The 27,359-nt window shown below is 32.8% G+C and overlaps 1 protein-coding gene across 1 annotated transcript in view; it reads right to left on the bottom strand.

Annotated features, from left to right (window-relative positions):
- LOC145303522 (26S proteasome non-ATPase regulatory subunit 12-like) overlaps positions 1 to 27,359 on the bottom strand; it is a 58,499-nt gene that overhangs the window by 19,286 nt on the left and 11,854 nt on the right. Inside the window, exons 2-5 of the mRNA XM_080144967.1 lie at positions 26,436 to 26,572; positions 14,861 to 14,920; positions 13,031 to 13,159; positions 5,828 to 5,935 (exon numbers count right to left, since the gene is read on the bottom strand). Coding sequence (XP_080001093.1) covers positions 5,828 to 5,935; positions 13,031 to 13,159; positions 14,861 to 14,920; positions 26,436 to 26,534 — 396 coding nt within the window. The 5' untranslated portion in view covers positions 26,535 to 26,572. The remainder of the gene's footprint in view (positions 1 to 5,827; positions 5,936 to 13,030; positions 13,160 to 14,860; positions 14,921 to 26,435; positions 26,573 to 27,359) is intronic.

The raw sequence follows: 27,359 nt of genomic DNA, 5'->3' as shown, positions 1-27,359 counted from the left end.
GAAACATAAAACACAAACAATTCTTAGCCTTCGGAACAAGATCACAGTGTAGTAGTATCTGTTCTGGTGCTACAATTCACCTTTTCTGTCATCGGCCGGTGGAGGAGAAATCCTTCATGACTGAGACAATTTTTATTTTTGTTTCTATACAGAGTGCCCCTTATTGGGGAGTTGGATTTTCCCCCAGAAGATTATATGTTGAAATATTTAAATAACTATTACTTTTAATACAGAAATTACATTTGGTTTTCTGGGTTTTCTTTTTTTGTTTTTGTTTACATAGGAGTCACCACTTATCAAGGCCCGGAGGCCACTTGAGGATAAGGATTATTCAGTGTACAGTAATCAATGGGATAATATCGTAGTAATCGTTAGTAATGGAGGTTTGATAAATGAGATCACTTAAGGAGGCAGTTTATCAGGAATTTATGTTGGGCTCGAAAACATCAAAGTTGTAGTCACGTGGGAAACAGGCAACTGGAAGAGAGTTCCACAGGCATGCACTTCTAAGAGAGAAGCTTTGTTCATGGACTCTACATTTTGGTTTTGGCACAGATAAAGCGTGGGGAAAATTAATGACAGTAGTTTCAGCTAGACAGGTGTTTTTCGTGAAAGATTGGCGAGGGAGGACCAGAGATTGGAGCTCAGATGAGCACTTGCCATGGAAATAATGATAAAACAATGACAGGCTCGCAACCTCTCTTCTGTGGGAGAGAGGTTGCAGGGAAGAGAAAAGGGCATCCCCGTGCTAGAAAGTTACTTACGCCGGAAAGTATCCTGTACCTCTACAAAGCCACCATTCACCCATGTATGGAGTACTGCTGTCACATTTGGGCTGGTGTATCTGCTACTAGTCTTTCACTCCTGGACAGAGTCCAAAAGAGAGTCGCCAACCTAATAGGTCTTGAACTGTCATCTAAGCTTCAGCCCCTGTCCCATAGACAAAATGTTACATCCCTCTGCCTGTTTTACAAGTATTTCAATGATGAAGCCTTTGTATCCTCTCGATGAAAATACCCCCCAACAAACAGCGAAGTTCCACCCCTACACAGTTGAGATCTCTATATGTAAGAAAGCCTTCTATTCTAATAGGTTCTTCCCCAGAACTGCAGGACTTCAGAATTCTCTTCCAGTTTCCTGCTTCCCCAACTGTACTGACATGCAGAAGTTCAAGTGTAATGTGAACAGACATCTTGTTGCTAAACTTCCTACATAGTACACCTGCAACTCAAGTCCCTGATAGTAGCCCCCTACATCAAAGTGGCAATGTGCCTTGTTTGGGGTGAAAATGTAATAAAAAAAAATTAAAAAAAAAAAAAAAAGCTACAAAGTCTATTTTGTACTCTGTCAAGGCAGAATAAGTCCTTTCTAGCAGCTCCTGCCCAGATATGACAGCAGTACTCTATCCTTTGACGCATTTGGCTTTTATATAGATAGAGAATTGCATCAGCAATAAGATATCTACTGGAGCGGTAGAAGAATCCCACTATTTTTCCAGCGACCTTGGCAACAGATTTGATGTACGTGTTTCATTTCAGATCAAGAGTAAAGGTCAAGCTCAGAAGCTTGTCAAAACATGGAGCCTCACCAAGACGAGAGTCATCCATTTCAATTGATGCCAGATGAGGATCAGAGCGTTGATGATGTAAAGATAAAAGCTTGGTTTTAGATGCATTAAAAGTAACCAGCCACCTCTTCCCCCACTGTACCATGCACTCAAGATCAGAGAGAGAATCAGAGAAAACTTTGTCATTTATGGCCTTTGATGTGTTGCCATAGATGGTAGTGTCATCAGCATAAATGTCAACGAATGATCTAAGTATGTGTTTTGAGATATCATTGATGTAGATCAGGAAGAGAGTTAGGCCCAGGATGGACCCCTGAGGAACTCCAGCATTCATACTGTGGGCTTCTGATTTCTGCACATCAACCATTACTCTTATGAGCCTCTCAGAGAGAAATGATTTAATAATTGAGGAAACATTTCCAGTTATACCGTAGCTGGAAATCTTGTGAAGTAAGCCTTTATGCTATACCTTATCAAAGGCCTTTGATATGTCAAGAGCAATTGCCCTAGAAAGGAAGCCTTTGTCAAGAGATTCACTAATTCTATGAAATATAACTGTTAGCACATCTGCTATAGATCTAGCAGAACGGAAACCATATTGCATGTCACTAAGAAGGTTGTTTCTGCTGAGGTGGTTGACTACTTCTTTATTTAATATGGATTCCAGCAACTTAGCAACTTACTCATGATGCACAGGAGACTTATTGGTCTGTACCGAGAGGGAGATGACTTATCACCTTAATTCTTAAATACAAGGCATACTGATGAGGTTTTCCCGGGGTGTTGGGAAGGGAAACAATTCTCCTTAAGACAACGCTTAAACAGTTTTCTAAGTATGGGGGCAAGTTCTGGTTGAAGCTTTTTCAACACCATAATTGGAATGCCGTCAGGGCCAGTCACTTTACTGGAATTAAGGTTCTTGATTAGCTTTGCAACATCATGCACAGATATTTGTATGTCGCATAGCGTGTTGTCTGTTATAGGAGGAAATACAGGGGGTGGATCGCCTTGGTCGCATAGGGTAGAATTAGCTGCAAAGTTCTTGGCAAATAGTTTGGCTCTGTCTGATGCTGACGAAATGACCTCAGGTCCATTGATGATCCTGTTTGCTATTTGCTAAAACTGCTGCGAACCAAGCCGCTGCTCAGCTACTTTGGATTTAACAGACTGAGCACATAACTCTCTTGCATTTTTATTACTCTTTTACAGTCGTTGCTGGGGTTTGGGTGACTAAATGCCTCCCCAAGGTACCAGATTTGAACTGGACACTTCCAGTGGAGATCTGGTTAGTACTATCTCACCTCAGGTTTTCCATTCTCTCTGACCCTTCACAACTAGTTGGTGTGGCGCCAGTCGAGGTCATCTACAGTATTTTTTGGCACTTCAAGAGGAACATGGACCCCGCATAAACGGGTTTTCATTTTTTTGTAATCGAGCGTGCATTTATTTTTCAAATTTTTTTTATTTCTTTAATTCAATTGGATTTATATTTTTATTTCGTACTTGTTTGTATTTTATTTTCATTTTAATTTATTTTTATTATTTCCCACACTAAATATTTTTATTTTTTGTTGCATTTATCTTTGCATATATATATATTCAAATAATGCTTTTAGCCTTTTTTTTTTTTTTTTTGCCTTCAAAAAAGTTTTCGTGATTAAATAAACTCATGAAAACCTTTTGCATATGTGCTTTTTAGGGTTGGTTGGTTGGTTGGTTGTTTTTGTTTATATCAACCCTTTTCAGGTTATTTAATGCCAAATCCAGTTATTTTGAAAAAAATTCTTTAATATATATTTGTTTTCCAAGTTGGTTTCTATTTAACCCATAGTTGGGACCCTAACAGGTACTACCATTCCGGGTCAGAGTGAACCTAGGAGCAATGGCAATTAAAGGGTGACTTCACACTCCCCAAAGCATGCAAGCTGGGGCCTCACCATCGGATATAGTTTAACGTCATATCCAGGATCCATTTTAGATAGGATTTTCAAGTTAAATTTTATGGTATCTTTTTTTTTTTTTCATTAAATTGTTAGGTGAAAGTGCAGAATAGTTAGAAAGCCTCTCCCTATTAAGAATGGCTTTCTAAATAACATTATTATTTCAGCATGGTAAGTTCACAGCACAAATACCAAACAATATTTATAAGATAAAACACAAGAAAATATGTTAACTAAAATTTAATGTACTCTTTATTTTTGATTCATATCCAAACTTTAATTAAAACTGATTAGTTAATGAATTTTGAAGATGAAGATGCAATTATATAATTATCCAAATGGAGAATTGTTTTTCTCTTTAGGAGAATAAAAAGCATGCACAATCTAAGGCAACCAAAATATTTTTTATGGCCACGTGGTTGAACACCAGAAACTTTCATATGAATAAAGTGTTTGAGAGAATAAAGAATTTAAAGAATAAAGTGAATGTGTTCAAGAGAAGTGAAAATTTTCGATTTCATTTCCCATTTCAGTCATGTAAATTATTTACAGATAAAATGTTATAAAACAAAAAAACAAAAACTTTTAAGTTTTAAATATATTTTAAAAAAATAAATTATGCTCGATGCTGAAATATTGAATTTATCAATTTTTTAGTTAAAAAAAATTTTTTTTTTTGAACTGTAATGAAAAATGCTTCTAACTTTAAAATATTTGGAAATACTCAATGAAAAGTTTTATTTATTATTAAAAAAACAGGTTGAAAAATATTCTCATATAAAAATTGTGTTTTGCAGTTTAAAAAAATAAATAAAAAGAAATATTCAACTTCCTTCGATAGATATAAAAATTCAGAAACAACCCACTTACTGTTATATTTTGTTAGATTAAAATTATCCCAATGTGCAATTATTATAATTGCAATTATATAATTATCCAAATGGAGAATTGTTTTTCTCTTTAGGAGAATAAAAAGCATGCACAATCTAAGGCAACCAAAATATTTTTTATGGCCACGTGGTTGAACACCAGAAACTTTCTATACCTACATTTTGATCTGGAAATGACGTCACGCTGTCATGTTCACTGGCCTACTCTCTTGGTAGCCGTGACCAGCTTTCCCAAGAGGAGGGAGAGGGAGCTGGTATATAGGATTGCCCCTACATGGACCTGAAACGATTGCCCCAAGGGCAATGGTCTTTTAGTGCAGAATCTGCCGGAACAGATACTACACTTTGAGATATTAAATTCTTTATTCAAGCTAAAATTACAATGTAAGTTCCAACTGAACAAAAAACTTAGGCACAAGGCCAACTCAAAAGGGGGAGAAAAATGGGTGTCGTTGGTCATCCTTGTCACTCCAGAACTAAAAAAAGTTTGTCTTAGCTGGTATCTTCTTTCACCATACTACCGCATTTACCCTTTCATACTGGGGACGTCCTACTTAGAACCCAATTGTCTAAAACATTTTTTATTTACATGTAAAAACAAAAACAATAATGATGATACAATAATTCATTTCTGTCGAGGGCTGGGGGAAGAAAAAATACAAAAGTGGTTTGTAGGATCCTCCCAGCCCCGTCTAGTTGATAGACCACCTGTTTCACTTCAGTTCGTAAAGGAACCTGAGCTCTTGCAGGCCAGTCTCTAAGTGGGGATGCTCTCTAGATGGGAGGAAATGGAGAAAAGAAAATTTTGTGGGTGGGGGATGGGGCGTTAGTGATTGATTTCTTTCTCTCCAAGATAGGTGAAATTTACTGACAGCTTTGCTTTGTTGAGTCTCACTTTATTTATACAAAAAAGACAAACAAACATGTGAAACGGCGAAATAGCATGAATTTTTTAAAAGTCAATGTAAATAAATGTAGATACAATGTCCGTTCACAAATCGTAGATATTATAATCTAGGGAGTATATAAAAAGTTCTAACAAATAGTAACCTTCTCGAGAGCCCCTCCTCCCAGAGAAAGCTTTTCTTGGACATACAAAAACGCAAGTGCCACTTTTGCTTATATATATATATATATATATATATATATATATATATATATATATATATATATATATATATATAGATCAAAATTCTAAATTTTTTGTGCAGATATCTATTATTGCCTTATACACAAGAGTTTTTCTATTAATTTATTTTGAACTGCAATTTTCATCTGTACCTCTATCTGTATAAGCAACCAATTTCTTTTTAGAGATAATTTATAGTAACAAAATTCATTTTTCTAATAAATTAATTTTAGGCAATTTTCCCTTTTTATTCTTGTAATAAAAGAGGATAGAGGAAATTGAAGTAAAAAGCAAGACTTACTTTGCCAGCCGTGACAGTTCTCAGGGTATCGATGAGTTTCAATTTGATCTCTTGATTTGGGGTTTTATCAACATAAGAACAGGCTTCTTGGATCATCTTTGTAACAGCCTACAGAAAGAATATGGGAATAGGATAGATCAAGACCCAATTTGAAATATTTCAAATAAAATTAAACAATTTATTGCAAAACTCAAATCGATTCTTCAACAAAAAAAAAAAAAAATGGAAGTTTTGTTCATGTTTTAACTCAAGCATTTGCTATTTCAAATATTAACTTCAAAAAGTTGTTTAATATCCAATCTCTGTGGAAAGAAAAAGAAACGATTTCTATAAATATTAATTACTTAAATAGCTCCACAAACATGATTTATGGTCTTAAAAAGAAAAAGAAAAAAGAAAAAAAAAAATGGACAAAACCACAAACCATCTTTACTTTTAATAGTTTATAAAACCATAGTAAACTATTTTTAAGGAATATTTTTTTCATAAAAGGCATTTATGAAATTGGAGAATTAAGTATCTTACTTTTTATCCACTATCAAAAAGAGGTATATTTTAATTTTTTAAATTATTAGATTTCTTTACATTTGAAAATAAAGAAAAATATGCACTATTATTTTAGAATAATAAACTTAAAAAATTGAAAAATAATTAGAAAATTAATCTCTGATTTCATAAGTGTAAAAATGTTAATTATTAGTACTGCTATTTTTATTTCATTATATTTTTTGCACATTTCGAATGTGTGTATATTTTCTCCATTAAAAAAATGTTTTATGTATTTAATATCTTCTGAATACTAAAAATGCAATAATAAAAATTTTACTCACTCTGGAGATGTGTAAAAAATAAAATGAAGTTTTAAAAATTATTCTCTTTAAAAAAGCTTTATAAATTAAAGTTATTTTTGAAATACAAAAACTGCAAATTATTAAAAAATTTATGCCGAAATGAAATCATCTTTAATGAATTTATTAACAATGCAAAGAGGATATCAAAATTCATAAAGATTTCATTTTTCTTTTGTTGTTTGCAAAGTTTATCTTTCATAAATTAAAAATTTAGCTAGTTTTAAAATATAAAAAAAATTCCTTCCAAATGTGCTGGGATTCAATATCTGTTTTTTCATTACATTTTTCCATTCATTAAAAATATTTTTATTTAATAAGATTTTTAGTTGCATACAGAAACCTCAAATGCTTTTAAATCTCAGAAATTTACAATTGAAAATATTTAACTATAAATAATGTTTAAAATTCATCTTTCTTCCTAAATATTACACATAATTTATTTTGGTTTAATTTTTTTTTTTTTTTTTTTGCAGAGCATAGTTTCGATATGGTAGCATCTTTGTTTTTATAGCAGGCCGCCTGGTCGTAAAATATACTTAAATATATTTTAATTCATGCAGATTTTGTATTTATTATTATAGAGCCAATATTGATTATTATGTTCTACCTAATATATAATCGTAATTTCAAAAGTTTTTAAAAAATATGACTTGGCTGCCATTGGCTAGAATCGAAACCAAAACATAGCTCTCCAGTCTCACTCGTTACCCTGAGTCACGTCCATACACATATAAAATGTTAAAAAATAGCATTATTTAACTTATAAATGCATATGCGTAAAAGAGCAATTTAAATTGATTTAAGCTTGCCAAGTTAAATTTTTTTTTTCAATTTTGTCCCCTTAGCAGCTATTTTTACTGGCTAAAGACAAAATCAAATTTGTTCCATAGGTCATTCCCTATATATCAAGTTTCAAGTCTTTAGACCAAACATTGACAAAGGAGTCTGGTAGAGACCATTCCTCAGACAAGGCTATATATATATATATATATATATATATATAGATAAAAATGTAAAGTTGAGTCGTTCTAAACGAATAAAAGCATATTTCTACATTACCAATTTATTTGAAATTTTCAGACAACCCATTTTTAGAGTCGAGGTATGTTTTTATGTTATTAAAATAAATTTACCTCGCGAATTATTAAAATTAAAATATTAAATAAAATAAATATATTTTTTTAACCGTTACTGCGAATCTGTTCTGTTGATAAAACTGAACTTCGGGTTCGATTCATTTCACAGCCACGAATTGACGAAAGATTTCATTTTCTGTTAACTCGATAAGTAAAAAAAAAAAACTTACTCATGCAGAGAGTGATCCGTGCTGAAATAATGTTATTATTTAAAAAGCCATTCTTAACATGGGGAAGGGAGGGTGTTTTGTACCTATTCTGTACTTTAACTTTACAATTGAATAAAAACATATCATAAACTTTAATTAAACATGGAAAACGATTTTAAAAAAATAGCGCGGATCACTCTCTGCATTAGCACACACACACACACACAAAAAAAAATAATAATCCCATATTTTAAAAATTTAAATTCATTTATGTACTTACCAATTTTTTAATTTTATTTATGTTAAGGCTTTTCACTCATGAAACATTACGTTTTAATTGTTTCGTTTCTTTTCATGGCATTGTTTACATAAAAAAGTTTGTTTTAACTTTTTCTAAACTATTTCATTTTTACGACATGCCTCAACGTATTATAAAAACCCTAACACCCCCCCCCCATGTTAAAAAAAAAAAACGCCCTTCCATAAACCTCGAAAGCCGTTCTTAATATGGGGAGGTTCATTCCGAAAACCGTTTTAATATGGGGAAGTTAGGGTGTTTATAATATGCTGGGGCGAGTCGTAAAATTAACGAAGTTGCTATCTATTATTTATTGCAAAAATTGCTTGAAATTTATTTGACAAAAAAATTACATTTTGGTACTTCTTGGGCGTTGAGTTCCATGGCGACCAGTAGAAAAAAATAATAGTCGCTCCCTTAGTCTCCCACCTCACCCCGCACGTAACATATTTTATTTACTGACGTTGCCGTAACTAAACGATTATTTGTCACATTTACAAACATTTATTTATTTTGAAAAAAGTTTTACTTTTTATGAATATTAAAAGAAAAATGGGTACTCATGCAGAGAGTGATCCATGCTGAAATAACGTTATTATTTAAAAAGCCATTCTTAACATGGGGAGGGGAGGGTGCTTTGTACCTATTCTGTACTTTAACCTTGCAATTGAATAAAAAAAAAAAACACGATTTAAAAAATAGCGCGGATCACTCTCTGCATTAGCACCGAAAAATGTTACTAAATATTTATTAAGAATTTCTCACTTTTACAAACATTTAATTTTAAATTTCTTTTTAAATGACGACTTTTATCGACTTCAATAAAGTGCCCAGTTGTTAACTTAAGGAGAAAAAAACCCGTTCCAATAATTAGAATTTTTATTTTTTTTTATTTTAAACAGTTCAAATAATTAGAATTTAAAAAAATAAACAGTTCAAATTTTTGATAATTAATTCAACAGTTCAAATAATTGGAATTTTACAAAAAAAACAGTCCACATGATTAGAATAGTTCCACGTGGTTAGTTAACCCTGTAAAATTCTGTGATTTGTTTCACAATATTTGTAAAAGCATCTGTCTGTGATATATCGCATATTTTAGGGTTAGGGTAATTTTCTGCCTCGACACCGCCTACATCAAACGGCCTCTCCCCGAACTCAGAACGAGGCGGACGTCAGGACCATTTCCGTAAAGGATAACCCCCCCCCTTTTTTTTTTAATAGTATTTTCGGGTGAGTATGCTGACAACAAATATCAGTTAAATTTGGCAAATAGCCCCCCCCCCTCCAAAAGTGGTGTTTATTCCGGAAGCTGTTCTTAAGATGAGGAGGTTTGGGGGGGGGGTGATTATAAGGTGGACCTAATCTAAAAAAAAAAAAAAAAAAAGAAGTTTTTTATGCGCACATAAGCAACCATTTTTTTATTAACTTTTTTTTTTTTTTACTTTTTTATTTAAAAATTAGTAAATTTCAATGAATAGAATAATAAATCATTTATCATTAATGTGTTTTTGGTTTTATGCTGAATTAAACTTTTTTTTTTTTCATTACAACAATAATGAACCAATTTAAATCTTCTGGCATGCGTTTAAGGGTTACGAAATTATCAATAAATCGTTTAGTTACTAAGCCAACGTCAGTAAATAAAAAAAATGTTACGTGCGCATGCATTAGCCTTGACTGGGGGGGCTCAGGGAGCGACCATTAAATAATTATGCTGGTTGCCATGGAACTCAACGCCCAAGGAGTACCTAAAGTGGCACTTATGCACTTATGTTATCGTGCTATTTTTTAAAATAGTATTTTCCTGTTAAATTCAAATTTTACAATATGTTTTTCTTTTATTAATTTGTTAAGTGAAAGTACAGATAACCCGGTCGGTTTCTAATGCGAGGAAAATCTAGCCCCCCCCCCCAAAAAAAAGGGGTACTCCGGATAATAACAAAACATTAAAATTGCCTCAGTCTCGAAAGATTTCTTCTCTACTGAACGAGGAAAAAAACGGTGAAGTGTAGTTCACCTTCTGTTTCTCTCCCCCTCTCTCTTCCTCTCTTAATATCTCTCTTTATCCATCTCTCCCTTTCCCTCTCTCAATCTATCTTTCTCTCTATATCACCCTCTCCATCTCTCTTTGAGCCCCTTTCTCTCTCTAACTCCCTCTATCTCTCTCCCTCTGTCTCATCCCTCTCTGTTTCTAACTCTCCCCCTCTCTCTGTTTATCTATCAATCCTTTTATCTCTCTATCTCCTTCTCTTTCTCTATTTTCCTCTCACTGTCTCTTTTCTATCTATATATCTTCCTCTCTATCTGTCCATCTCTAATCCCTCATCCTATTTTAGTCTCCTAAATTAATTACAGTGAATAAGGCATTGTCAAAACATGGATAAATCCTATTTTAGTCACCTAATTTACTGACTGTGAGAATAGAAGTTATTTGGAAATTACTGCTACCTTGAACAACACCAGAAGTAACTGGTAAAACCTTTCTAATTAAATTGATTTTGGCAGCCATTTGGTAACAAAATGACATAGCTTTAGCCCTTGCTGCATGAGGAATACCTGCGACCTTGCTGCCAAGTAGAAGAATTATTTATTCTACTTTAAAACATTCAATTTTTCAAAAATCTTATGTTCGACATCTCCAAAACATCCAATATGGGGAAAAATATTGCAAAAATGCAAACTTATTGTTTAGGATGAATGCACAATGGTACGCAAAAAATCACTTGAGGCTCTTGGTCGATCCTTGCAAGATTTGCGTGGCAATGTCAGACTATTTGGGAATGCAGTAATATTGCTTGCAGAAGATTTCAGACAAATGTTACCTGTTTTTCTTCAATCAACACCAGCAGATGAAATAAATGCTTGCCTCAAATACTCTACTTTTTTGTTCCATGTGAAGACATTAAACTTAACTCAAAATATGCATGTACAGTTGCAGACTGTTCGATCCGCACAAAAACTTTTGCATCACTTGTGGGAAATTGGGTACGAAAAAGTGCCAGCTGATCAGAGTTAAGGGCAAAATTCTTTGACTTTTAACTTCTGTAATTTCTGTTTATTTCATCAAAAGAATAGTTAGTTTAAAAGGTTTTTGCAGATATTCAAATTATAAGAATTCCATTTGACTGAGTAAATGAGCTATTCTTGCAGGTCAATACAAAGATGCCCATGAACTTAACGCTATTATTCAATGTAAAATTCCAAGTGAGGTAGTCAAATACAAATCCATCGACACTGTTGTGAAAGCAGATAAAGTGGTTAATTATCCAACAGTTATATTTGCCAGGGATGCCACCGCATGTATTGCAACTGAAACTTGGTGTACTAATTATCATGTTGTGAAATATAAACCAATCCAAGTTTTGCAATGGCACATAGCTTGCAGTAAAAAAAAATAACAAACAATATCATAGAAACAACAATCTTAACAGGACCTTTCACAGATGAATATATCTTCATTCCATGCATTCCTATGATTCCACCGGATACATCATTACACTTTAGCAAATTGCACTTTCCAATTTTATTGTCATTTGCAATAACCATCAACAAAGCACAGGGAACAATCTTTACAATTGTGGGCCTTACAGTTACACACTGACTGTTTTTTCACATGGACAATTTATGTTACATATTCAAGAGTCACCAAACCGGAAAATCTCTATATCAGCTAAGAAAATGAAACAACAAAAACTGTACCCATGCAACATGGAAATTTAAACCTATAAGAAACATGCTTTTTCTCATTTTGGAACTTTTTCCATTGCGCCAATGTGAGCCACAGCAACGCGTGGCAGGGTACAGCTAGTATATATATATATATATATATATATATATATATATATATATATTAGATCATTATCTAAAAAAATCTCAATGAGAAAAATTTTTCTGAAAGTATATTAAGAAAATTAGAATTTGTAAAAGTGATTAAAAAAATGTTCTCAAAATCAAAGTTTGGTATACATATGTTTATATACATGTATAGTATTCATTTCTAAACTAATTAAGTGATTATTATGACTTTTGAAACAGCTGCTAGGTGTAAGGGGTGGTAATGTAGACTATCTTTAGTTTAATGTAGTTTTATACAAAGAAGCTAAAAAGTTGATGGAACATCATCATGAACATTCAGATACTTTCGATATTTGTGAAATTTTAATAATATGTATTAGATATCAATCAATACTCTCCAAATTTCAGTTTGCATATGCATAGAAGAGCAATTTAAATTGATTTAAGCCTGCCAAATTCCAATTTTTTTTTTAAATTTTGTCCCCTTAGCAGCTATTTTTACTGGCTAAAAACAAAATCAAATTTGTTCCATAGGTCATTCCGTAAAAGGCTTTTTAGAATGGCATAATATGGATACACTCGGCATTTGAATATTTCATTTTTGCATTGAATCTGATCTGTAGTTATTGTGATCCACTAAAGATTTCCTGAATTTCAATTTCTTTTTAAAACTTTTTAAAAGTAAGCCTTCAATTTTAGATTTTGATCAAATTGACATATGGTCTAATATCGTTACATCTCAATTTTAATCTTAGTAAGGGGACATAAAAGTGATGCAACACCATTTTGCTCAGGGAAATTTATCTATCCTGGGACGGATATTTCTTTTTTATGAAAATACTTATAAGAAAAATAATTATTAAATAACTTGAAATCAGATAATTTCCTAATTTTTTTTTTTTTTTATTTGATTAATTTTGTTAATATTTCAAACGCTGAAAATAATTTGAAAAACGTTGAATGTGACTCACCTGTTTGATTTGTCCACGTTTCTTACTCAATAAAACAATGTGTTCATTGAGAGTTTCCCAGTCGTTGGCATCAAAGCACATCTTGATGATGGCCACTAAAATTCGACTTGTTGAATGTGTATCGGCACCCTGGTATATAAATAAACAAATATTCAGATGGATTAAAAGAGTTAATTAAACAACATTTGGTCTTTCATTTGTTGTATTTGGCAATTATGGGGTCAATCTCCAGAGTCAAAAAACTAAAGATGATTTTATTTTCAGTATCAAGACTTTTAGATAAGGACATCAGCATTAATAAACTATCTGGGAAAAGATGAAGTAATAATGCCTGATCATTTTTAGAGATATCAACAGTAGAAAAAGCAAATCTATATATCTATAAAAGTGAAATTGTGTGTGTGTACACATTTCCCTACCAAACTATTCTGTCAATTTTCAGTCTACAGACTCAAGATTTAACATAAATGTATTGAGATTTAGGAAAAATCTTTTTAATCAGTTTTTGGACAAAATTTGGCTATCAAGAGGTCAAAGTTCATCTATTTGACCTTTGATAACTCTACCAAACTCTTCCACCAATTTTGGGTATGAACATATGAAATCTTAGATATAGATTACTTGGACATAGATTAAATTTTTTAATTTGATTTGAGCCCAAAACAATAAATATTAAGAGGTCAAAATTGGGGTTAAAGTTTTAAAGATTTTTACCTTTGCGGTCTCTACCAAATTACTCAACCAATTTCTAGTCTAAACATTTGAAATTTTACATAAAGTGTATTCAGACATGCAGCAAGCTTTTTAATCAGTTTTGGGGCGAAAACTTGACTGCCAAGAGGTCAAAGTTGAAAGACTTGACCTTTGTAGACTCTACCGAACTCCTCTGTTGAGTCTAAACACTTGAAATTTTAGATGTACGTTACCTGAACAGGAGTCAAACATTTATATATATATATATATATATATATATATATATATATATATATATATATATATATGCAAATAAAGTTATGAACAGTACATATGGTGTGAGCAAAGCCAGACTGAACTGCTAGTCAAGTAATAAAACACAAAGTACAGAGAAGTGGTTTTAAAATGTAATAAAAATAGGCATATGATCAAAAAATAAAATATGTTATCAAATTCATTTAAATTCTATTTAAATACTAAAACACATTGAAACATCAATTAAGAAGGATAATTAAGCATCCGGTGTTGTCCAGGATTAAACAACCCATTAATATTAAGTAATAAATTTAAAATATATATATATATATATATACGGAGCGTAAAACCAAAACAGGACTCTAAAATGTTTAATCTGATCTATATTATGAGCTATAGACAGCAGGTTAGTTGTGCAATCAAACTAAGTATAGATAGAAGACTGCTGCTTTATTGTTGTTGTTGAATTATGTCACCTTGTACAATAATTCTGAGTGGATACAAGTTTATTTGACAGAAATTAGATAGAAATACATCTTTATGATAAAAAACATTGGCCAAATTTACACAAAGGTAACTGAAGAGTCAGTGACAATATATTTGAAACAGAGATGACTGGAAAAAAAATGTAGAAGAATATACTAAAAAAAAAAAAAAAAGAAAGAAAAAGGCATTGATGATGAAAATAAAACTATGAAAAACTGACAACTTCAAATAGAAAACATTTTCTTCTTAAAATTATCAAAATCTTTTTTTTTAAATAAATAAGTGACAAAATCAATTACAAAATACTTAGATAAAAAGAAATGAAAACCCACCCTCAGCAATAATTGCATTAAAATGTTTATCAAGAATGGATGTTTTTATTTCTACTCTACTTACAGTTCTGGCTTGTTTCTCAAGACTGAGTAACATTTCGATAGCTTCAACAAGGTTTCCTTGCTGCAAAAGAAAAGAAAAAGGTAATCAATATAAATAACTAGAATAATCATTCCATCAAGAAATAAAAGGAATTGTAATATTTTTTTGTATCGATTAATTATTGCATAAATAGCAACCATTTTTATGAAAATGAAATTTGACATGAGAAAAATGAATTTCTTTTCAGATATTGTTGAATGAAATTTATTGGATGGTTTGATCAAAATAAAAATGTATAGAGATTGAACTCTTGACCTTCAAATTACGAACTTATGTGTTTAATACACACCTTCATTATTACTAGTAGTGATGTAGTATTACAAGCGTATGCTGTATTTTCGTAGACATCATCAATATTACATACCTAATGTGCTTTAACAAGTCATATCTTTTGTATTTGTTGGTCAATTTTTAAAAGAATTACATTAATGGAAAGAGAATAAAATAAGCATTCCAATGATGTTAATTTATTTTTCTTTTATGCGTTCAATATTTTTATGCTCCAAGTTAAAAATGAAAAAAAACGGTAAAAAATGACAACAAAAAGGGAAACTGTTTTTTTCAATGTTTACATTTTATACATTACGTTATACAGGGGTTAAATTTGATTGGATATGGCTGAAATTTTACAGGCTATATAAACATAGAAGTCTATCTCTACTGGACTTTGATTTTTATTTTTACGTCCACAGGAAGCAAAGTTACGACCGAGCAAAGTTGACGAAGAATATTTCCAAATTGATAAGATAAATCGGCATATATCATCCATTTTCATATAGATAACAGTTTTAGAATTATTTTCATGTATAATATGTAAATATTTGATAATTATTAATTGTGCGGAAATTTCTTTAAAATGTTATTTTTTATAGAAATTCAAAACGGCTTGCTAAGCGCTAATGCACTGAGCTGACTGAAGTATTCTCTTAAAAATAGAAAACTGTTTTTCTGCTTTCGTCTTACTAGACTAGTCATCTTTTATTCTGAGTTTGTCAATTTAAAAAAGTTATTTTCAAGTTTTTCAAATTTGATTTCCAAACAATACTATTTTGTTGTTTTTAACTCCTCAACCACTGATAGCTATGACTAATAACACCCTACCTGAGAATTTTTCCTTCAAATTACTCAGCATAACATTCACAGGCAACATGAACTGAAACAAATACATTGAGGACATTGCAAAGATTGCTGTAAATGAAGTGGGTTCCTTGTACCCTGTGAAAAAAATAATCATGCTCTAGAGTATCTTATACCTCTATAAAAGTCTCCAATCTAATAGGTCCCGCATTGTCAACCAAGCTCCAACCTCTGTCCCATCAACGCAATGTTTTATCCTTGTGCTTGTTTTAAGAGTATTTTAATGGAACGTGTTCTGATGAACTTTTCACATATGTCCTGTGCCCCCTCAACATGCATACTCCCGACAGACCTGTTTAATAACAAAATCCCACCCTTTCACTGTAAAGGCCCCTAGATGCTGGACAGCCTTCTTCTAGTTTATTTCCTTGGACTGCTAGACTTTGGAATTCCCTCCCTGTAATCTGCTTCCCTTGTTGTAGTGACATGCAGAAGTTTAAATGTAATTTAAACTGATATCTCATTCATCTCCTCTAAACATGGCCTCGTGTGTCCAAGTGGTAATATGCCTTGTTTGAAGATGAATATGACCAAAAAAAGTTCAGAGGGGTGGAGGGGCTTTCCGTGGCATCCACAACTGATCCCCATGCATCTAGCACTATATATTTCTGAAAATACTTTTATGCAGCTACAGTTTATAGTTAGGCTCTCTATAGTAAACGTTCATTCGTGCATGGAGAAGAATCACACTTTTCATGAGGTAACCTTTTTAATATGTATGGGCAGTCAGAGCATGGTGGGTCTAGAGTCTAACATCAATAAAAGAAAAGAATAATTCCAGTGTCGATCATTGAGAAACGAATGCTCCAGCAAGTAGAATATGTCAGCATGAGGGAAGATCACGACAACCGGAAGATGTATTGCAACAAGAGAAGGAGGTAAAAAAAAAAGTGTCAAACCAATCTGTTTTATAGCAGAATTCATGACATGACATTACCCATTAATATAAAAACAATCACAAAGGAGAAGGTGCTTTTGCATCTGTCTCCCCAAACTAGAGGCCATTGAGGGCGAATAAATTTTCCTTGCATCATCCTCACATCTAATCATAAAAAAAAAAAAAAGAGAGAGAGAGAGATAACCAATTAACTCTTTATAAGGTTGACTAATAGTCTCTCAAACTTAGGCAATACTAACTCTCATTCTCTGGGGGGAATATGCTGTAGGCCTACACAGTTGAAATAGTAGCAGTCATTGCACCTATCACAGTATATTGTCAGATTACCATCATCACATTGAACACATCCTGAGCAAATCCATATATGTTCAGCATCATTTTATGAATCATTTGCAAACATGTCAGAATAGAATGATGAAAGGCCCTGGTTGAAACAATTATAACACTGACTCTCCTTCGCTGGTGGAGACTGACAGAGACCATTACAGGAGAAATGGTATCAGTCACAATATATCATAGCACTGCACTCATCTGGCTCACCACAATCAGGGCAAATCTAAAAACGTTCTGTCAACTCCAACAGATCTATTTTCATCACAGACAAATGTACAGCTGTTAAGGTTGTTGTCAACATTCCTTGTCAAAGAATCAAAGCCATCAGAGGGTTCCTGAATGGACTACTCAAGGGGATAGAGGTGTTTCAAGGAATGAACTTGAAAAGAACCATCTCCTTGCCTTATCTGAGCAGATCTCACCAAGCCGTCATATCTCTTGCAAACAGATGTGTGACTCTACCCAAGACCAAAAATAGTCAAAGCTTGTTAGAGAGCTTGATCGTCACTAAGTTTCCCACACAAATAACAGATACGGTCCCTCCTTGTTGCTTTGTGCATGTTCTCTGAAGCTCAGCAGTCCCAGTATCAGATTCTTGAAAATCTTTTTAATGTTTTATCCCTGCAATTCAATGAATCCAAAAGTTGTTTTCAGAAGGGATCTTCCAGTTGATGAATACTTTCCCTGTTCATCCTCAAAATTAAACAAAAAGATGTAACAAATGATTTGGGCTTATTTCCAAGCAAGGGTCCAATGAATTCTGTAAGTTGAGGGACGGTCATTTATCATTTTGTAAATCAGAAAGTCAAAATAATTATATCTGGCATGACCAATCAATTTGTATAAACAAATTTTTATGGTTTTAATCAGTCTTTCACATACCCTTCCATATCAAAGAGAGAGTAAAGACATTTTGATGTCTTTACTCTAGTTCCTAAATTTACTTTACTCTAGTCCCTAAATTCTCCATGAAGTCACTGGAGGTAAGTGCCTCATGAATTATTTCACATCCTACCACAAAAAACTTGGCATTGTCGCTATAAATATGCAAGGCAATACCATAGAGATAGGAAAATTGGATAAAAGTCATTAGAAAGGAATGGACAGATATATCCACAATCAGTTCTAGATGCACTGACTCCAAAGAAGTGAAAACCAGATTGTACATCTTCACTTTTTCTTCACCTCTTAGGACTTACAGATGACCTATATAGTCTATCTGTGTGTGTGTGTAAAATTGGCCTTATCATATTCGTCCAATTTTATCACAAATTGGTCATTTTGGGGTAGGTAAATGGGATAGAGTTGAATTTCTGGCACAAGGAGCACCTTGATAAAACCTTTTTTACAGCCTGCCTTCCTTGAGGTATCTAATACCAGACCTTATTTAATAAGACCTTATTTAGAGTAACAGAGACACCAAACTGCTTACACTGGTGGTGGCAGTCCAATATAATAAGACTGGTAAAATAGTGGTCCTTAGCAATAAGTAAAGGATTAACTATTTCAAACTGATATACAGAGACCTTTCCAATTCTGCCCTTTGATCAAAGTAATCCTTCTTTGTCCAAAAGAAACTCTGTGGTATTACCGAACCTAAAGGATTTTGTAAATATTCCCATTCCTCCCAGAAGGATTATCTTTGCGTCACTTTAAGTGCGTTAAAGCTGTCTTAACAGTCAGAGTCTGTTTTCCTCAACTTATCAATGAACTTGACATGCCATAACGTATGATAATTTGGACAATGATAAATATTTGTCATATTGTACAACTGGCTTCTCCCGATCATAGGAGACAGGACAAACCATTGAAGATACAATTGTTTTATTCTGTAGGCTCAAACAATTCAAGAACTTTGAAACCAAGAAATTAGTTGGTCCCTCATTCAAGACGGTCAAGACATGCAATATTCCAAATTAGCCTTCAATTTGGAGATAGGAATGCCCCTGATGATTAGATCAGAAGGGTTCTGTGCAGTTGGTACATATTTATATTGAATGGTCACGCCAAATTCAGACATCAGTTCAGCCTCCCATTGACCAATGTTCTTCAGTCTATTTTTAGCAAAAACATTCTTGCTATTGGTCTGTTTTGTGACTAACCAGGTTAACACTATTTGCGAATCAGCTGCAATAAATATTTTCTTGAAGCTTACATTTAAATAGACTTTCAACAATCTTGGGAAGTATTTGATGGCTATGAAGGCTAATAATAGCTCTAGAGTGGGTAAACATTTTAACTTCAGGTCAAATCTTTGCCTTGGAAAAAAAACTGACTGCATAAGCCGCAAACCCATATGCTCTTTTAAAGGTATCACAAAATAAAAACAATTTGCTATTCCTTCCTTCAAAAGGTTTTTATTGGGAAGGTTAAGTCCTGACAATTTGTAGGCAATGACTGCTAATTTGAATTAAAGTTCACAGCACAATTTCATCCCACTCAAAATCTAATTTCCACAACTCACTAACAAGAGTATGTGCTAATATAGACACTGAAAGACATGAATGGATTAAATATTCTTGATACTTTAGACAATATACACTTATACATATACATTGCCTCAGGGTTACAATTATAGGGAGCGATATTGATGGTATCACCGAGAGAGTTATAATGATAACCCAACACCTGCTAAGGACAGCTGCGACTCACAAAAGTACCAGTTCCTCTCGTTATTTCCTTTAATCCTGTATTATCAGAACTGCAAGATTGGAGTATGAATTTTCCCTCTTGTAATATTTCTACTGTCTGTGTATACAAGTTCACCAACTCATCCAAGGAGTTGCTAGCTCTTATCAGGTCATCCACATAAAATTTAGATTGCAGCATCACAGTGCAATCATCCAAGGGATAATATACGGCATTATATTTCAATATACAACTTGGAATAAATGACTTTCACTAAACCCAAATATGTTGGTTGTATAACACAGTAACACTACAATTTTTTTTTTCCAGAGAATAACAGTAACACCTCAATTATTCTCATCAGATTTATCAGCTAAATAAATCATCAGGGAGGCATTCCTGATATCTGCCAAAAAAAAAAAAAAAAAAAAAACATACCTATTTGTTCTGAAGAGCAGAGTCAAATTAAACATATCCCTTTTCAGATTGATCCCAGGTTAAGCAGTATCATTTAGAGACACAAAAGTCCTAGTTTTAAATGAACAGTTAAAAACTGGTCAAATCTTGGTTGTAGTTGTATCCTCACCTTTGAACACTGGCCTATCCGGAACCCTTATATAAGGTTTGTATTCCTTAGTGGAGCATTCTAAGAGTCTTATTATTTCTTCCTTTTCTTGATCCTCAAAAACCTTTACATATCCCTTATACAAGTCTTTCTTCTTCAAAGTAATTACTACTCTGTCCATAGATGTGCTATGTGATGGTTAGACTGAACTTGAGCTAGTTAAGTTGCCTTGGTATAAAAAGTAATGACCATCCTCATAAACGATGTTTCACATAAATTCCTCCATTTTTTGATTGTCATAGTCAGAAATTGATTCTTTATCATGAAGGTCCAGGGATTCCAAACAGAACATCCATTCTAATCCTCTATCTACAGTGCTCTCCTCAAAAATGTCAACAAATGGATCCATATAAAACTCAATCTCATCGTAGTTCAAGGTTCTTGGAGTTGTCTCAATCTTGCTTATCTGGTAAATGTGTCAGAATTTTTTGAGAATTTTTGACACCCTTAACACAAAACTGCAAGTAAAATATAAAAAAAAACTCGTAATTTCTCTTTTTAAAGTGGTTTGTTTAATTTCTTTATGGAATATACTTCCAAAATAAACTATTAAAGTTTTTTGAAAAATAATAGAAATATTATTTTTTATTTAAAAAAACAGTGTTTACAAAGTGCCTGTGCGCGCTCATGCAGCCATTTTTTCTATGTAAAGAAATGAATTCAATTTTACGAGTTAAATTTTTTTCAATTTAAAAATCTATCAAAATTTTTCTATTGGTTCAATTTTTACGATATTTGCAGGTTTAATGTGAAATTTTATGCTCTTTTTGATAAACTGAATATAATATTCTAGACAAACTTTTTTTTTTTAAATTCACCGCCCCCATTTTTAAATGTCTATGAAAATAATTTTCTCACCTCAGATTTATATATCACAAATTGAAGATAAAAGATCAATAAATAAATTAATCTAATTTAAAACAAAAAAAAAAGAATAGTTTTGTGCAAATTTACCTGTAAAGTCAGACTTTTAAAAGCTTTTTTTTTTAAAAAAAAACACGTTGATTTTTTTTTTTTTTTCTTAAGTGAAACCTCATATTTTGGTTATATTGTCCAGTAAATATCGGACACCTACATCAATTTTTTCTATTTCATTCAATGTTTCTTTTTTTTAGATTAAAAAAAAAAAATTCACTGCATAAAGAAGAAATAAAATATATTAACTCAAAAACTTATGTATTCTTTAAGAGAATAAAAAAAAGTGGAAAATTGGTCAGGTGTTTAAACGGCAAAAATTGAGGAGTGAAATGTGATCATTTATCAAGTACGGTGACCCATATTGATCAACTTTGTTGCTGAGAGCAAACATGTCAGAAATACAAAGGGGGGATAAGGCACATGTCAGAAAGTCAACGGGAAGACAACTAAAAATAATTACCCTTTTTTCATGCACAAGCCACGACGGCTCACGCATATGTGTTGTTTTTATGTTTTTGAAATAATTAATTATGGCCGTTTTAGGCATCCGTATTTGACAACTGGAAGAAAGAGAGAAAACACCGCTCTGCTAACAGCGGATATTCGCTTACGATATCGCTGTCTTTTCGAACCCTTGCCCAAAAAATTATTTTATTTAAAAAGTACATGGAATATAAAATATAAATATGGACATTCTTATAAATGAAGAATGGAAGCACCCATTGATTAGTATTTTTTATAGGTAAGTGATTTTTTTGAATTTATATATATTTATTATATTTGGATTAAGTTAAAATTCGTTGAATTTTGTGGAATCTTTTTTAAAGAAACCCGATTTAAAAAAAAATATTGCATATTTTTCGATTAAACCTTTTATTATTTTAAAATTTGGTTTTTGCTCCTTTTATTGAAAAAAAAAAATTAGGGTTTAAATTACATGCTGTTATAAGCTTCGAAAGATAGTGAGTCTAATTAATCAAATGTTTATCACTCCTTTTTAATGGCGACTTCTGATACTCCTACTGATCTGGTTTTTGTACAAAAAATGTTTTGCGTTTTCTATGGGGATAACACTGGCAGGTCTATCAAGCTGCACCATTCATACAGCGTATCACTAGCACAATTAACCCCCATGAGATCTCATAATTGGACACTGCCACTATCTCTGCAGCAAAGGTATAATTTAGTTGCCTTAGGTTATCCTAAACTGGTGGAAGGTCGAGAACAGTGTGAGAGAGATTTAATTCACTGTCAATGAGAATGGGAAGTTGGGTGGAGGGGTGACTCTTCGCAACACCTCTACAACTGCTGTTACCTGTTTGAATATGTGGCGTTTTCTTTCCACAAAGGTCACAACATCTATGGCTACATACTCCAATGTTCCTGGATCGCACTTCAAGTGCTAAAGGACCCTCAGAGAAATATGACCTCTGATTGCCTGAGTCAAAGGCAATTCAGAATTGTGATGTTCACCATGCGCAGTATGCTTTGAATGTCATCTATTTTTGTGCTTATGCTGATATTTATTTGGGTTTCCTCCACTACAAATTGAAGGCACATAGAAACATAATACCTCTGAGATTTATTATATTTGAAAGCCAATCAGAATCCCTTGACTCCTGGACAGGTTTTCCAATCATGGCTGGTGACTGTACAGAATTCATGCAATTCCAGCTGCCTACAGTGTTGCAGGTGCTCATTGTATGAGAGATAGGTAATACATTAAATGCTGGTATGTGCATTTCTTGCACATAAATTGCGATAATAGATTTTGTCTACCAAATCAAGGTCTGTATGAAAACTTTAATGCAGAAATTTTAGATGGGTCTTTTGTTCAAACTGCGTTCAACTTAGGCCCAAACCATAGAATCAGTTCTCTTCAAAGAGTACAGCAAGTCAAACTTTTAATGTTTTTATGACCTCATGACTGTACTGTAGTATAGAGTTCAACCCAGTATATGGCACGCTAGAACCTCCAATGTGTTTAACTTTTATTTCATCTGGAATCTTATTAAATAGGATATGAGCCACCAGGCATTCACTTCCAGAGTCTTTGACCAGAAAATTATATCCATAGTCAGAATTCAACTTGCCACGTTCATACTGAACCTGGGAGAGATATTCCTTTAGTTGGTCGTATGATCTGTCCAACTTTGGGAGCATGCTGCACTATCTTTTTGAAAATTTCTTCTCAAATAGCCTTGTATCACAGTAGTCCTTCTTTAATATATTTAGGACCACATTATAATTTGATCATTTTCTGATAAATGACTAATTAAATGAAACGGCTAACCCACTATATAGGCCTTCGGAGATTAATTTCTTTCTTGAGCTCACTCCAGATGTACAAAACTCAAAAGGGATTAGAACATCCTGCAGGGCAAATTTATTGGCATTATCTAAACCAGTGAATGTTGGACATGCTATCTTTGGCTTTGCTAATGCAATTCCAGATCAAGCAGAAGATGACAGAGTTGAAGTTGAGGGCAGTAAAGGAGAGTGCTGAACCCGGTAAGGAAGCATTCAATTCAGACAGGGTTATATTTACCCTGGTTTTGTAAGTAAAGCTGTCATTAGCCGGCTCCTCATATCGACAGATGATATCTCTTTCATAATTACCTTATCGAGATGTGATAACTCTTGTAGCCACTGGAGAATATCTCGTTTATGCAGTTTCAGCACTAGATTTTCAAGTGTTAAGTCAAGCATCCTGTGAGTAGCCCAGTGTTCTTTGAATAAGAAAGACCACAGTGATAACTGTTTGATGCAAGGAATTCATTTCAAAAATGGATTTGTTATAACATGTTGCGAATCCTTGTTAGGACGCTACAAAGAGTATAATTAAGGAGTCAAAATGAAATCACAGAAATTAATCCTAACACATCAATGGCAACTGGCAGACAGAGAGAAAGAGGGGGAACCCCCCCCCCCAAAAAAAAACACTTTAACAGATTGCCATCAGTTGCAACCTATGGTAGAAGTCCTTGAAGGTTTTTAGTTGTCTCCCACTGCAAGAACTTAGACACCAGGGTCGGAAAGTGGGATTGAGAAGTCAGCGCCCCTGAGGAGAAAAGTGGGGTTTGTATTACTGTACACATAGATTCGAAAAAGTTATCAAAAAACAAATACATAACAAATAAATGTTATCAAAGGCAAGATAAGTTACTTTTCTACCTAACTGGATATATTTTTCGTGTTTTTATTCAATAGACCCTGTTTATTCAGCTCGAAAAACATATAGTATTAAACGATGTATTAGAAAATTCAAGATGGCGCCTGACTCTCTCTTTAAGTTTGGGAAAAGGCGTTATAAATAAAGAAAACTAGAAAAAATACTGTTAAAAACTCGCTCAATATGTTACCGTGGGCGTGACATAGGTTGACATATATTCGGTGGGTTTTTAATAGCATTTTGTCTAGTTTATTATTTATAACACCTTTTCCCAAACTTACCGTGTTAAAGAGAGAGCCAGGCGCCATCTTGAATTTTCCAATACATCGGTAAACACTGTATGTTTTTCGAGCTTAATAAACATGTTACAATGAATAAAAACACAAAAAAAAAGTATCCAGTTAGGTAGAAAAGTATCTTGCATTTGATAACATTTATTTGTTATATATTTGTTTTTTGACAACTTTTTCGAATCTATGTGTACAGTCTGTACACTGTACAAGAAACCCAGAAAAGTGCCCGGGCAGTGCCGTCGGCATTCCCGATAAGGGCACCTCAGGTGATGAGCAATAAACTAATCCATTCTCAAGGAGAGAAGGCAAAGTCTGGGAGGGTAGACCTCCTAGAACTGCACAGAGCTAAACTCCCACCGCATAAGTCCAGTAATAAATATTAGTAATAGTAAGTAAGTGGGAGTAGAAAAGGACAGTAGGAACCAATTGTAAAAAGGGGAAGGGGGGTATTTAAAAAAAATTGTCAGATCAACCCGTGACATGTAACCCCATCAAAGGTCACATGATTAACTAGAAAAACAATCACAATTTTGAACTCGTCTTTCCGATAAACTTACATGCGTCGGGAATCGAAAAGTTTCTGGATATTTTCGATTTAATCTGTACTTAAATCTCGAACAGAAAAAAAAATCGTATAATATCGATTCATACAAATTTACTAAATGGTTTGGATTTGTAATGTTCCGTATTTGTATTCTATTGTTCAAATATAGGAGGGAAAATACACAATATGGGATCAATCAGAAGAGTCATTAATAGAAAACGAGTCAAAAACGGCCTACTTATGTGTGATCTATTTGCGGTACCAAAATTTGGTACTTCTGCAGTTTACCGACCGTATTATTTTTAGATATGATTTTTAAGTTAAATTCAATTTTTACGGTATCTTTTTCTCTTATTTATTAAATTGTTAGTGAAAGTACAAAATATGTATAAAACGCCCTCTCCTCCTCGTGTCAAAAATAGGTTTCTACGATAACGTTATTTCAGCTTGAATTTAACTAGAAAATATTACTAAAGAAAAATTGCACGGTCCCTTCTCCACATAAATACACACTTAAAGGGGGGGGGTCGTTTTTTTTATTTATTTTTTTCCGGTTCTAAAGTTGTACCGGTATAGCTTTTTAAAACCGAACAAAAACTTAACTTTTTTTAAAACCTTAATCTAATCATTAAAAAACAAATACAAATAACATAATCCTAATAATCGGTTTTTGTCTGATTCAAAAAGTATCAGAAATTGAAATAAGCAATGTTTTTTTTACATTTTAATATTGAATCTATAAACTAATCCAAAAGATCAACCAACTTAACATCGATAAAATAAATATTGAATAAATTTATTAGTAGAGAATTAAAAAAATAAAAGCGAATTACGTGACCGTAAATCGAATAAGCGTATCGGAAATGACAATGCATTTTACTCGGCATAAAATAATCGACAAGGTGGACGCAAGTTCGAGAAATTGTTTTATGTTTATCAGGAATTTCTGAAGATATCAAACATAGGGAATACAAAGATAATATTTTACCTTTACAAGTTTTTCACATATTGGTATTTTCTCGTCCACAGTGGAGGAGTAATCCACTTCCATTTTCTGAACGCGTCCATCACTAGTTTCGTTCGCCATTTTCAAATTGTAACTGAATTGTCTCCCTTGGTAACTCTCTAGAAAAAATTGAGTTACGAAATAAAGTGTCTTTGCTTTTTGTAGGAATATATTTTTTACTCGTGTGTGTGTGTGTGTGTGTGTGTGTGTGTGTGTGTGTTGTTTTCATCTTTATGTGACTTTACAGTCTTTTTATATTTTTAATTTATAATTATTTTATTATTTATTAAATCAAAAATGCCATAAAACGAAATTTTTAAAATGACATAAAAAAATAATTTGATTGCGAAATTAGATCCAGCATAATGCATTTCTATTTCTTCATAAACAAATGAACTCTTTTAATCTTTTTACTAATAAATTAAAAATATAAATTAATTCACTTCAACCTATAATTTAATGACCAAACAATACGGTAATATTTAAATTTAACTTTTAAAATTCTATTTTAGAAAACATTAGTTGAGTAAAAAAAAAATTTTTTAAAATTAAAAAATTCAAGAAAGACTATCTAGCAACATTGGGTAGGTTTGGCATCATTTTGGAAATGCAGAGTTTGTCCTGAACCATCATAACCTTCTTTGCCATGATGAAGTATAGTGCATTCTCCCAGGCATTACATCCTCCTTCAAAAAAGAGAAGATAGCTTATTGCCGATCAATTTAGATGCCCTTATCGGGGAATACCAACAGACTTGTTCTCGGCTTTATATTTTTGTGCACTTTCAGTGTCCTGTCAGAGAACAAATCCCTCATATTAAACTACCTTTATGACAAGTCTTGCTGAAGTCGAAAGCAGGTAAACAGTGATAGCAAGGATGTGACGTTAGCTAAGTGGTTAATGACA

Source organism: Euprymna scolopes, chromosome 19, assembly GCF_053919585.1.
Source record: "Euprymna scolopes isolate OS-2025 chromosome 19, ASM5391958v1, whole genome shotgun sequence".
In the NCBI taxonomy this organism is placed as follows: domain Eukaryota; kingdom Metazoa; phylum Mollusca; class Cephalopoda; order Sepiida; family Sepiolidae; genus Euprymna; species Euprymna scolopes.
Note: the sequence above shows the minus strand (reverse complement) of the source record. Positions and strands in the feature narration are given on the sequence as shown.